The 14,701-nt window shown below is 42.0% G+C and overlaps 1 protein-coding gene across 8 annotated transcripts in view; it reads left to right on the forward strand.

Annotated features, from left to right (window-relative positions):
• The window catches only part of ccdc62 (coiled-coil domain containing 62), a 102,195-nt gene that overhangs the window by 85,036 nt on the left and 2,458 nt on the right, over positions 1-14,701 (forward strand). For 6 of the 8 annotated variants that reach the window (XM_072495646.1, XM_072495666.1, XM_072495636.1 and 3 more), the window contains 4 exons: positions 1,970-2,908; positions 3,687-3,855; positions 5,023-5,163; positions 13,001-13,242. In XM_072495646.1, coding sequence (XP_072351747.1) covers positions 1,970-2,908; positions 3,687-3,855; positions 5,023-5,163; positions 13,001-13,018 — 1,267 coding nt within the window. In that variant the 3' untranslated portion in view covers positions 13,019-13,242. Of the gene's footprint in view, positions 1-1,969; positions 2,909-3,686; positions 3,856-5,022; positions 5,164-13,000; positions 13,243-14,701 lie in introns of those variants that run through there. The other 2 variants (XM_072495618.1, XM_072495626.1) reach the window with 1 other exon arrangement.

Consider the following 14,701-nt stretch of genomic DNA (forward strand, 5'->3'; position numbering starts at 1 on the left):
AGGTGTCTGCCATTTGACCAACTTGTCAATGTCCCTCTGAAGTCGCTCAACATCATCCTCACAATTAACTATTTCCCCCAGCTTAGTATCATCTGTAAATTTAAAGATTTTGCCCTCAATACCCACCTCTTTTAAGAACAATTAAAAAATTTTTTAGAGTACCCAATTCTTTTTTTCCAATTGAAGGGCAATTTAGTATGGCCAATCCATCTACCCTGCATATCTTTGGGTTGTGGGGCTGAAACCCACGCAAACATGGGGAGAATGTGCAAACTCCACACGGACAATGGCCCAGAGCCGGAATTGAACCTGGGACCTCGGTGCCGTGAGGCAGTAGTGCTAACCACTGCACCACCGTGCTGCAAACACCCATCTCTAAATGATTTATTTAAATAAGGAAAAGCAACACTTGAGCCCTGGGGATCTCCACTTTCAACTCGGCTCCAGTCTGAGAAATGCCATCTATACCGACCCTATGTTTCCTATCTCTTAGCCAACTTGCTGCCAAGGACCCATCAAACCCAAACATTTTTAACTCACTAACCATCCTGCCTTGTGACACCGTATCAAATGCTTTCTGAAAGTTTAAATATACAACATCCCCGACACTACCCTCATGCTTCTATGTGTGCTAACTTAACAACAGCCCCCCCCCCCCACTTCATTTTTCATATGTCTATGTTCATAAGAGCATAGGATTTAGGAGCAGGATTAAGCCATTTGTTCCTTCGAGCCTGCTCAGCCAGTTAATTTGATCATGGCTGATCCGGTTGTGGTCTCAGCTCTACCTTCTTGTCGGCCCTCCTATAACCCCTGTGTATCAAATATCTGTGTAACTCGGCCTTGAATAGGTTTACAGACCCAGCCATCACTACTTTCTGGAGAAGAGAATTTCACAGACTAAGGACCCACTTGAGAGAAAATATCCTCATTGCTGTCTTTTTAAAAAACTATATCCCCTAGATTTAGTCTCTTCCACAAAAGGAAACCCCTCTGGGTATCCACCCTATCAAGTCCCCTCAAGATCTTGCATGTTTCAATAAGATCACCTCTTGTTCTTATAAACTCCAATGATTATTGTCTCAACCTGTTCAACCTTCCTTCAGGAGCACCATTCTGTCCTCAATTGCTATCCACACTTACACTTTCTAGCAGTGATCTCTGGACAGCAACTGGGAAAGGGAACCTGCTTTGATATTTTTCTTCCTGGATCCTGAAGCCAATTGTCCATTAAATGATTATATATTTATCAATTATAATTAAGACGTAACTAGTTTTTGTAATTTCAACTATCTACATAAGATTGTAGAAAATGTCTTTCATGAGACAGCACAGTGGCGCAGTGGTTAGCGCTGCTGCCTCACGGCACCGAGGACCCGGGTTCGATCCCCGCCCCGGGTCACTATCCATGTGGAGTTTGCACATTCTCCCCGTGTCTGTGTGGGTCTCACCCTCACAACCCAAAAGGATGTGCAGGATAGGTGGATTGCCCATTAATTGGAAAAAAAAAATTGGGTACTGTAAATAAAAAAGGAAGAAAATGTCTTTCAAACAATAAATGGGGAATGATTCTGGTTTACTTATTATGATGTATATTAGAACTTCCTGTCATGCAAGTGGGAAAACTGGTTTAATATTAGCATGTAATAGACATTGAATGTCGGTGCAAATTGAAAACTTGAGATCAAGATACTACCAAATCTACGTGCTTCTGTCCTGATTTGACAATTCCAATTTGTATGTTCTGTGTAATGTTCCTGAAACAAAAATCAAGCTGAAAACCCGCCCCAGAATTGACAATATAATGACAAATGCAGATGTTCTAATTTGCCTTTCAGCACCAATTGACTTTTTGAAGAATTGTGCAATATTAACACTTGAAAAATTCAATAAAAGGACTGTGAAAAGTTAATCACAAGGTCTTGCCATTGTTTCTGTTTGAAGTACATTTTTTTCTTTCTTATCTAAGTTCTAGTAGACTTCTCTCAGATTCCAACTCTATGACACAGAGCAGGGATGGACAGAATGAGATAGAGGGACAGGAACGCAAAACTGATGTGGTCATTAGAAAATGGAAAAAGGAAGCCAGCAAAGATATCATGACCAACAGGCAGAAAGAAGAAACCATGAAGTCAATGCAGAACTTCAATGATGAATTAGTTTCAAATAATACCAAAGAGCACGGCTATTTATTGGCCACAGAAGTGGGCAACACTCTCAGAAATTATACCTCGTCTGAATGTGCAAATGCTCAAACTTTCTTTCCCACTGACTTTGATCAGACTTCTAATGGAAATCTGGCATTCAAGAGCTATACTCTACAGACTAATGTTAATGATTCTAATAAAAAACCTACAAAATATGTTATACCAAAGCAAAGCTCCAAATATACAACCGCAAACAATTGCTTCTCACCTCAGGCAAGAGATGACAATTTGCAGCAAATGTCAAGGAAGCAGAGGTGGAGATTTGAAGGACCTTCTGATATCAATACCACAGAATGTATGGAATCATATAATAATATGGCTTATGCAAACATTGATCATCACAGTCCTTCCTGTAGCAGTTCTTGCAAAGGCAACTTAACCACAGTGGACAATCATTACACTCTTTGTTCAAAGTCAAGTGTAACTTCTATAATGTCATCAAAAGAAGCAACAAAGACTTCAGATAATCATAAAATGGAGGATAAATACAGTAATGAACTAAGTGATTGCAGAATTCGTGAAGACATGTCTCGACCTCATACCAAGAATGAAACTGACCAGGAGCCCACAAGCTCTGAACAAGATTGGATGAAGATTTATCAGCCAGCTGTAGATGTAAAGGACTTGTGGTGGCTGTACCTAAATGATGGTTCAGGATCATCCCATGGGTTAGACAGTCCTACTAGTGTAGGAAAAAAGAGGTGCGGGAATGTCAGTTTTTTTTTTTTAAAGTCTTAAGAATTAAAAGGGCAATTATCAATTGCAGAGAAATGGGGGATTAGTTTTGTTTTGAATCTTGAACCCCAGTAGGATTCTGAAACGCATCAGAAGTAGAAGTTTGCAGACCAAATGTTTTGCATGTATTTGGGTTCTGTTCGATACGTACCACTTTTCTGTATTTTGCTGATGCACTGTTTCATTCTCTATACATTAATTGGGTGGGAGAATGCTACAATTTGGAGTTTTTTGATTGCTCACTTTTTTAAAGATCAAACTAAGCTCATACTTTTAGAAGGTTATGAGCCCAAGCTGCACTGTAGAATCTTAAGCACATAATGACTTTTGCGAAGTACATTTGGGAAGCATTGGGTGAGGAAAAGATTGGGGTTGAAAGCCATTTCGCTCTATGTTTGAATAGCCTATTGATGGTGTCTAGGCTCGTACATAATCAGCGAGTATTAGGTATTCGAATAGTAGGTTCCTGTGCGGAGTTATACTCTATAATTTGTCACCGCCTTTTCACAGATAATAAGGGAAAATTGGAGACCAAAAAATTGAAGCCAGTGCTTTTTAAAAAAAAGTTAGCTAGGGGAACCTGACCAAGCATTGTTTTGCAGTTACAAATTTTTCCAGCTGGTTTTCAAGCTGCATTATTTCCCATTTTTTGATTTGTGAGTTGATATATGAGAAATAGATAAAACTCAATAGCTTTGAAACATTAACATCCTTTGCGTGTTATTCTTCCTATACCATCTATAGTGAGGAAAGGGTGGAATTGAACACCTTTAGTCTGGAGTCACCACTACGTTCCATGAATTCCTCACCAATCCGAGAAAGGTCACGGGCAAAGAGCAGCCTCCACGGTGACTCAGTTTCACCAATGAGGCTGAGCGCTAATGAGGACAGTGAAAGAGTGTCTGCTAATAATGTAAGTTGAAGATTTATCCAAGAAGAGGAAACAATTATAATCAGTGAGTTTTTGCCATCACTGGTATCCATAACCATTACGATGCAAATAAATTATTATTTAAAAGTATACTGTTGGTTAGCCATAGCAATCCAATGGAATGGCAACCTTAAAAGGTCTATATGGAAATCTGCAAAACAGTACTTCCTGAATGATTCATTATTATACAACAATGAGTCCGCCCAACAAGGATCGGTTAATAAGCAAAAAAGAAAAGCATCTGGTAAAAAGGTGAAATGCTGGAAATGCTCATGAAAGTTGAGCAAAAGCAATGGACAGAAAAGTGGGGTAATGCTTCAAGCGTAGACGCTTTGTCAGAATACATGGCTGTGAATATCCTACTTTTTGCATCTGAAAAGGCCTTGCACTCTGTTGAATTTGACCTACATGTGTACGTACTACATGCTAATCATAGGTAATCATAGAATTTACAGTGCAGAAGGAGGCCATTCGGCCCATCGAGTCTGCACCGGCTCTTGGAAAGAGCACCCCACCCAAGCCCACACCACCCTATCCCCATAACCCAGTAACCCCACTCAACCAACGCTAAGGGCAATTTTGGACACTAAGGGCAATTTATCACGGCCAATCCACCTAACCTGCACATCTTTGGACTGTGGGAGGAAACCGGAGCACCCGGAGGAAACCCACGCACACACGGGGAGAACGTGCAGACTCCGCACAGACAGTGACCCAGCTGGGAATCGAACCTGGGACCCTGGAGCTGTGAAGCAATTGCGCTAACCGCTATGCTACCGTGCTGCCCTATGCTAAAAGTAACTACTGAAAACATGGCTTCTGGAGGCATTTTTCATACTTTGTTAAACAGGAGGGTGGCATGAGGGGATGCCCCAGATAATTATTTTTACTTTGTCAAACGTTTCAGTGATCATTTATAGTAGCTAAGTTTTTATTGGAATCCTTGTATTTCAGAAACATGCCAGTTATCCTTGCCAAGCTAGCAAGCTATTTATTCTCACGTGTTGTGCACTTTATTTTTGTTAGAGCAAACCGTATCGATTATTGCAAATTAATTTGCATTTGTTGTGCTCAATATCTTCTAAGAGCTACTGGATAATATGCCTTTGTGTTAATGCAAATTAATGAGGCTTGTCAAATTCTCTAAAGAGTTATCGAGACGGCTGTTCACCAACGACTAAACTGCAACGTCTTCTGGCTGAATCCCGACAGATGGTCGCGAGCCTGGAGCGTAGCACTCAGCTTCCTCTTGGCTTATCATCCGGTGCTAACAGCAATAGCACTGCAAGGGTAAGTGGGGTTGCACAAAATTATTTCTTATATTCAAAGATAAATGGAGAAACCAACCTCTGACGCGGTACTTCTTGAGCAAAAAAGAGCCATCGATAAATTAGCATCTACACTGCAGAAATGATAAACAACTTCATGATTTGAAGTATAAGAATTAGCGTGTTGTATGATGTATGTGTGTGTGTGTGTGTCTATACACGTATAAAATGGTGTCCATCCCCCTTTCGTGGATGATTTTTGCCTTAAATTGGACCATAAGTGTATTTTACTCCTGTGGAATTGCAAGATCATTCAGATGTCACAGTGTGCACAGATAATGATGAGTTACTTTACATCAGCCTGTCAAGCTCTCGCCACGTCAGTTTCCCTTGTCAGGGATCAGACCTGTTCCAGAGAGAGTGAAAATTTGCAGGGCGTCATTTTCCAGATTAGCCACCAAGCCATGTGTCAAATCGTGGAGAAACTGTTGCTGATGAACATTTCAATTTACTGCCATGGTTTCATAGAATTTACAGTGCAGAAGGAGGCCATTCGGCCCATCGAGTCTGCACCGGCTCTTGGAAAGAGCACCCTACCCAAGGTCAACACCTCCACCCTATCCCCATAACCCAGTAACCCCACCCAACACTAAGGGCAATTTTGGACACTAAGGGCAATTTATCATGGCCAATCCACCTAACCTGCACATCTTTGGACTGTGGGAGGAAACCGGAGCACCCGGAGGAAACCCACGCACACACGGAGAGGATGTGTAGACTCCGCACAGACAGTGACCCAGTGGGGAATCGAACCTGGGACCCTGGAGCTGTGAAGCAATTGTGCTATCCACAATGCTACCGTGCTGCCAGCCAGGTTGAAAAGGAAAACAATCTGAAAGTGAGTATTTAAGCCCTCAGCCACCTGACATGCTTGGAAGGACCTCCTCCCCCAACACTGCTGCAATAATGTACCCAAATATAACCGGATATGGACCTCAAATGTCTCAAACCTGCATGTTTTATGCAGTCTTCAACATAGAAGTACCGTTGTGCCTTCAGAAAGATTGTGTAAGTCTTTTGTACAAAATAAAAAGGAAATTTGATGTAAAATCAAATGTTAAATTACCTGTACATTTTATTTTTTCATTTTAAAAGATGAGAAATGCAGCATTGTGAAAACATTGACTAAATGATTTAGCCGTGACAATTTGACTGTCTTGTCTTGGTAGAAGAAGGATTCCTTACAAAACTGGTGGGAGGGGAGGTAAAGAGAGGGGGGTGGGGAGGGGAAGAGATGGGGGAAGGGGGATGTTCACAGGTTCGAGAATCCTGAACCCTTGACCCAGGAGTTTATTTTGAAGGAGAAATTACAGACTTGAACCGTGATGTGGTAAATACTGAACTGCTCAAATATGAACAATTTATCTAACTATTTGAGTTTTACTTGTTTGTACATTGCTGAAAAGAGAAACATGTACGCCAAACAACTCTGTGATTGGCTGATCAAATCAATCAGCGTGTTCCTTTGTTGGTTCACAATAGGCAGACTGCAGGCTGCACTCAACCAGACCACACTTGCAAAACCCAAAATATCTACAGTTAGATGTGACTCCCCAATTGGACAGCACTTGCTGAACATAAGAACATAAGAACTAGGAGCAGGAGTAGGCCATCTGGCCCCTCGAGCCTGCTCCACCATTCAATGAGATCATGGCTGATCTTTTGTGGACTCAGCTCCACTTTCCGGCCCGAACACCATAACCCTTAATCCCTTTATTCTTCAAAAAACTATCTATCTTTATCTTAAAAACATTTAATGAAGGAGCCTCTACTGCTTCACTGGGCAAGGAATTCCATAGATTCACAACCCTTTGGGTGAAGATGTTCCTCCTAAACTCAGTCCTAAATCTACTTCCCCTTATTTTGAGGCTATGCCCCCTAGTTCTGCTTTCACCCGCCAGTGAAAACAACCTGCCCGCATCTATCCTATCTATTCCCTTCATAATCTTATGTTTCTATAAGATCCCCCCTCATCCTTCTAAATTCCAACGAGTACAGTCCCAATCTACTCAACCTCTCCTCGTAATCCAACCCCTTCAGCTCTGGGATTAACCTAGTGAATCTCCTCTGCACACCCTCCAGTGCCAGTACGTCCTTTCTCAAGTAAGGAGACCAAAACTGAACACAATACTCCAGGTGTGGCCTCACTAACACCTTATACAATTGCAGCATAACCTCCCTAGTCTTAAACTCCATCCCTCTAGCAATGAAGGACAAAATTCCATTTGCCTTCTGAATCACCTGTTGCACCTGAAAACCAACTTTCTGCGACTCATGCACTAGCACACCCAGATCTCTCTGCACAGCAGCATGTTTTAATTTTTTATCATTTAAATAATAATCCCTTTTGCCGTTCTTACCAAAATGGATAACCTCACATTTGTCAACACTGTATTCCATCTGCCAGACCCTAGCCCATTCACTTAGCCTGTCCAAATCCCTCTGCAGACTTCCAGTATTCTCTGCACTTTTTGCTTTACCACTTATCTTAGTGTCGTCTGCAAACCTGGACACATTGCCCTTGGTCCCCAACTCCAAATCATCTATGTAAATTGTGAACAGTTGTGGGCCCAACACTGATCCCTGAGGGACACCACTAGCTACTGATTGCCAACCAGAGAAACACCCATTAATCCCCACTCTTTGCTTTCTATTAATTAACCAATCCTCTATCCATGCTCCTACTTTCCCCTTAATGCCATGCATCTTTATCTTATGCAACAACCTTTTGTGTGGCACCTTGTCAAAGGCTTTCTGGAAATCCAGATATACCACATCCATTGGCTCCCCGTTATCTACCGCACTGTTAATGTCCTCAAAAAATTCCACTAAATTAGTTAGGCACGACCTGCCCTTTATGAACCCATGCTGCGTCTGTCCAATGGGACAATTTCCATCCAGATGCCTCGCTAGTTCTTCCTTGATGATAGATTCCAGCATCTTCCCCACTACCAAAGTTAAGCTCACTGGCCTATAATTACCCACTTTCTGCCTACCTCCTTTTTTAAACAGTGGTGTCACGTTTGCTAATTTCCAATCCGCCGGGACCACCCCAGAGTCTAGTGAATTTTGGTAAATTATCGCTAGTGCATTTGCAATTTCCCTAGCCATCTCTTTTAGCACTCTGGGATGCATTCTATCAGGGCCAGGAGACTTGTCTACCTTTAGCCCCATTAGCTTGCCCATCACTACCTCCTTGGTGATATCAATCCTCTCAAGGTCCTCACCTGTCATAGCCTCATTTCCATCAGTCACTGGCATGTTATTTGTGTCTTCCACTGTGAAGACCGACCCAAAAAACCTGTTCAGTTCCTCAGCCATTTCCTCATCTCCCATTATTAAATCTCCCTTCTCATCCTCTAAAGGACCAATATTTACCTTAGCCACTCTTTTTTGTTTTATGTATTTGTAGAAACATTTACTATCTGTTTTTATATTCTGAGCAAGTTTACTCTCATAATCTATCTTACTCTTTATAGCTTTTTTAGTAGCTTTCTGTTGCCCCCTAAAGATTTCCCAGTCCTCTAGTCTCCCACTGATCTTTGAACAATCCTGAGTGCGCTCATAACTAAACTAACAACCAATCTGACAATCAGTCAAGCTCGTAACATGGCTTTCTGGAAGTGACGTACATTCATACACAGGGACCCATTCTCTGAAAACAAAAGGAATATGTTCAAGCCTTGCGCCTTTTTGGGGAGCTTGGGGAGTCTTTAGTTCCCTATTGATTTCTCCGTGTCAACACTGCAGCTCGTCAGAGTTGACTTGCCAGCCTATCAGCACCCTTTTCTCCTGTTGTATAAATTTTTTTGATCATTTAAATTTGGCATTCTTGTGTTTGTTCTGATGTGTATAAGATGAAAAGCTTTGGCAACAAGTCTCTTTTCAGTAATATTCAAGGTGTGTATCACTAAATTCTTTGAAGAGATAACAAATAGGTTAGACCAAGGAGAGCCAATGGATGTTATCTATCTTGACTTCCAAAAGGCCTTTGATAAGGTGCCTCACGGGTGACTGCTGAGTAAAATAAGGGCCCATGGTATTCGAGACAAGGTACTAACATGGATTGACGATTGGCTGTCAGGCAGAAGGCAGAGAGTTAGGATAAAAGGTTCTTTTTCGGAATGGCAACCGGTGACGAGTGGTGTCCCGCAGGCTTCAGTGTTGGGGCCACAGCTGTTCTCTTTATATATTAACAATCTAGATGACGGGACTGGGGGCATTCTGGCTAAGTTTGCCGATGATACAAAGATAGGTGGAGGGGCAGGTAGTATTGAGGAGGTGGGGAGGCTGCAGAAAGATTTAGACAGTTTAGGAGAATGGTCCAAGAAATGGCTGATGAAATTCAACGTGGGCAAGTGCGAGGTCTTGCACTTTGGAAAAAAGAATAGAGGCATGGACTATTTTCTAAACGGTGACAAAATTCATAATGCTGAAGTGCAAAGGGACTTGGGAGTCCTAGTCCAGGATTCTCTAAAGGTAAACTTGCAGATTGAGTCCGTAATTAAGAAAGCAAATGCAATGTTGTCATTCATCTCAAGAGGCTTGGAATATAAAAGCAGGGATGTACTTCTGAAGCTTTATAAAGCACTAGTTAGGCCCCATTTAGAATACTGTGAGCGATTTTGGGCCCCACGCCTCAGGAAGGACATACTGGCACTGGAGCGGGTCCAGCGGAGATTCACACGGATGATCCCAGGAATGGTAGGCCTAACATACGATGAACGTCTGAGGATCCTGGGATTATATTCATTGGAGTTTAGGAGGTTGAGGGGAGATCTAATAGAAACTTACAAGATAATGAATGGCTCAGATAGGGTGGACGTAGGGAAGTTGTTTCCATTAGCAGGGGAGACTAGTACCTGGGGCACAGCCTTAGAATAAAAGGGAGTCACTTTAGAACAGAGATGAGGAGAAATTTCTTCAGCCAGAGAGTGGTGGGTCTGTGGAATTCATTGCCACAGAGGGCGGTGGAGGCCGGGACGTTGAGTGTCTTTAAGACAGAAGTTGATACATGCTTGATTTCTCGAGGAATTAAGGGCTATGGAGAGAGCGCGGGTAAATGGAGTTGAAATCAGCCATGATTGAATGGTGGAGTGTACGCGATGGGCCGAATGGCTTTACTTCCGCTCCTATGTCTTATGGTCTTAAATTACTATCTTATTTATTTATACAACAATTGTAATTACATTGGACAGTTTCAAGAAAGGAAATGGGAACCTAAACCAATTTGACCTACATTACTTACTGTAACCTCTCGTCACTTTCTAAACAAAATCAGAGAGGTAAATCTTTGTAAGCTGCTTTTAGTGGGCGGCACGGTAGCACAGTTCAGTGTCACAGGTTCGATTCCCAGCTTGGGTCACTGTCTGTGTGGAGTCTGCACATTCTCCCTGTGTCTGCGTAGGTTTCCTCCGTGTGCTCCGGTTTCCTCCCACAAGTCCCAAAAGACGTGCTTGTTAGGTGAATTGGACATTCTGAATATTTTACCCATGGGATTTAAAGTGACATGTGGTTTAAAATGTCTTGATTCTGAAGCTTTAGCTAAATGAGGACTTAATAATAATATAATAATCTTTATTAGTGTCACAAGTAGGCTTACATTAACACTTCAATGAAGTTACTGTGAAAATTCCCTAGTCGCCACAGTCCGGTGCCTATTCGGATGCACTGAGGGCGAATTCAAAATGTCCAATTCACCTAACAAGCTCGTCTTTCGGGATTTGTGGGAGGAAACCGGGGCACCCGGAGGAAACCCACGCAGACACTGGGAGAACGTGCAGACGCCACACAGACAGTGACCCAGGCCGGGAATCGAACCCGAGTCCCTGGTGCTGTAAAGCAACAGTGCTACCCACTGTGCCACCGGATAGGACTTATTGAAGTGGTAAACTGTTTGCAAAGGTTGAATGGAAAACAGTTAATTGCTAAATAATGGAACCTGAAATCAGCAATTTTATTTATAAATGAATGAATTCCACTGTACTGCCCACCTCTAAACTGTGTAATTCTTGTGTGAACTCCGAGGGAAAAATATTGTAAATTTATAGCAAGGTCAATGTGATATCCGTTTCCCATCTGCCATCACAAGAAAAGGATTGAGGTTATATTGTGAAGAACAGTAAGTAACCGTTAAGGGGCTGTTCAGTGTTCAAATTCCACTGGAACCTCTATTTCTGTGATTTGTAATTATTACATTTGGCTTGAAGAAAAATTCTTTGTTCTCACAAAATAGATAACACCATCAAGGTGACATTTATTGTTTATTCCTAGTTGCCTCGCCAACTGAATGGCTTGTGAGGTAACTCCAGAAAGCATTCAGAATCAAACATTTGTCGCGATTTTACGGAAATGAAACCGAGTCCCGTGTCAGGCGTGTTTAGCCGGGTGTTTCCCGGCTGAAGGCACCGAGAAAGACCCCACTAAACATGCCCAAAATGGGATTTTTTTTTGTGTGTGGGGGGGGGGGGAGGGGGGCTTTAATCGTGCCCCACCTTTCCAGTTATATTTATTCCATGCCTTTCAATTAACTGTGACATTGAAGATACGTTTTGATGCCTCTAGTTTTGGAAAGGGAATTGTTCAATAAATAATACAATTTATTTTTGAGAAAATATCACCACCACATTTAAAATTATTTAGCACAAATTTAGTCTAAAATCACCAGCAGCTGTTGGTATATTGTTGTTAATTGCTAAATGGCATTGAGCTTTTTATTTAGCGGAATAGGTAGTTTGGGTGATTTTATCAGTGCTGATTTAATTAGCTCAGATTCCAGTTTTTTGGTCAGTATTGGCTTAGAAGTCACCTGTCGCACTTCACAAATCTTTTAGAATTTTTTGTTAATTATGAGCGGGACCTGGGCGGCACGGTTAGCACTGCTGCCTCACGTGGCCAAGGACCCGGGTTCGATCCTGCCTCCGGGTCACTGTCCGTGTGGAGTTTGCACATTCTCCCCATGTCTGCGTGGGTCTCGCCCCCACAACATAAAGATGTGCAGGGTAGGTAGATCAGCCATGCTAAAATGCCCCTTAATTGGAAACATTTTTTAAAAATTAAGCACCATCTACCGACTGTACACACCAGTGGGATATTCCGGTCCCATGCTAGTGCACATGTTTCCGGGCGATGAAGGGTGCAGTCACCGTGAAATCCAGTTGACGATGGTGGGGTTGGTAGATCCCGCTGGCGGGCCACATCCGCCGCTGAGAAACACGCAGCTGGTTGGTCGGTAAATCCTGCCCTATATTGGTAGATGAGCAATCCAATAGCTTAGCTTTGAATTCGTAAAAAAAACATTTGCTAAGTTCCTTACGTGAGACTTGTAAAGAAGAATGAAGGCCACCTCAATTCATGTAGTGAAATCCAACCTTCACTCCACTGTTAATACAGCACAATAGCTTGAGATGGGACACTTTCTTGAGTGGGGAGTAAAACCTATTACCCGACACTTGTGACTGTTTAATACTATTTCATTACATTTATTTTTTTTAATTGTCAGAATCACAAGATTATGGGAAAATAACTATCTGGTTAAGGGCATATTTCAGGTCAGGTTGCACCATTCAATGTAAATTTGGATCCAAATTTAAAACTTTTTATTATTTTTAAAAATAAATTTAGAGTACCCAATTTTTTTTTTCCAATTTTAGGGGCAATTTAGCATGGCCAATCTTCCTAACCTGCACATCTTTGGGTTGTGGGGGTGAAACCTATGCAAACGTGGGGAGAATGTGCAAACTCCACACTGATTTAAAACTTTTCTGACTAAATAATAATGATACAATAATTTTTTGCAGGATGGTTCTTCGCTCTAATATTGGAGAAAATCAATTCACTAAATTGTACTCCTGCGTGACAAGGTAAAATGACAGACATTTGCAAAGTGGAATGAATGCTGTGACAAGACCCTTAGACTGCAATGGATGGAACATTAAATTGCCAGTATCTGTGACGATTACACTTAATATTTACCAATGGACCAGATTCTGATGTGTTTTAGGTGCAGATATGAAAATTGCAAATAAATACATGGAAACAATTGTTATTTGTGTGCAGTGATAACTATAGTAATGCCATTTGTAGACATTTAATTTTAATGTAAAAATCCCAGTGCTGATCAGGTTAACAGCATTTGTACTGAAACTAGACACGGGGGGGGGGGGTGTCATGTTTGAAATAGTGTTTTAGAGTAGAATCATATTGCTATAAACTGAGGTTGCTCTTTACAATCTAGCAAATAAATTTTTGTTAATGTTTGCGTAATCTGCTTCAATAATTACTTGATTGTAAAAAGATTTGGAGGACTAGAAAAATGCCTGAATGAAGGACTGACGTACTATGGACTTGTTGCCTGAGGGAGTCCCTGCTTTTTAAAATAATTGCATCCATATTTGACTGCAGGTTCAATAAGAAGTCAGTAGGAAGTTGCTAGAGCCATTCTAGTCAGCCACCATCCTTACTAGTGAGTGAATATCAAAGTAAATGAAAGTGCAGGGGCAGCACGGTGGCGCAATGGTTAGCGCTGCTGCCTCAGCGTTGAGGACACGGGTTGATCCTGGCCCTGGGTTACTGTCTGTGTGGCGTTTGTACGTTTCCCCCGTGTTTGCGTGGGTCTCACCCCCACAACTCAAAGATGCGCAGTCTAGGTGATTGGCAACACTAAATTGCCCCATAATGGAAAAAGAAATTGGGTACTGTAAATTTATTTCTTAAAAAATAAATAAAAGTGAATAAATAATGGTTTTAAATCTGAATGACGGAATGATTCCACAAGAGCAATTTGTGGCAAATGCACCCCCCCCCCCCCCCACAATTCCAGTCCAATTTACCAGACTCTGAATTTATAAATATGAAATTTGTCCCAATACCTATAACTACATTTCCAGTTAAGTGATTCAACGATTTGCAATTTTATGTATACATTCCATTTGTTGTGCCAACTTATCTCAGTGTTCACAGTGATGAATGGGAGAGGAAATACTATTGCTTTCCTTCCTCCTAGATCTAACATGGCTAGGACTCATTAATTGCAGGCATAATTCCAATAAAATTAAAGGCTGAAAATCCACTAGGAGGAAATCTATCTTCACCATTGGCCTGAACAAATCAGCTGGTTAAACTGCTCTTTCAACATTTTCAGTGTCAACCTTCCCCAAGGAGCATGTGCGATTGCAATCACTGCAACAGCAAAACACTCCAGCAGTGAAATATCAACATGTAGAGGACATGGGTGTCACAGCTCCAGGGTCCCAGGCTCGATTCCCACCTTGGGTCACGGTCTGTCCGGAGTCTGCAAGTTCTCCCCGTGTCTGCGTGGGTTTCCTCCGGGTGCTCCGGTTTCCTCCCACAGTCCAAAAAAGGGGTGCAGGTCAGGTAGATCGGCCATACTAAATTGCCCTTGGTGTCCAAAAAGGGTTAGGTGGGGATAGGGTGGAGGGGTGGGCTTATGTAGGGTGCTCTTTCCAAGGGCCGGTGCAGACTCAATGCGCTGAATAGTC

This window comes from Scyliorhinus torazame, chromosome 1 (genome assembly GCF_047496885.1).
Source record: "Scyliorhinus torazame isolate Kashiwa2021f chromosome 1, sScyTor2.1, whole genome shotgun sequence".
Classification (NCBI taxonomy): domain Eukaryota; kingdom Metazoa; phylum Chordata; class Chondrichthyes; order Carcharhiniformes; family Scyliorhinidae; genus Scyliorhinus; species Scyliorhinus torazame.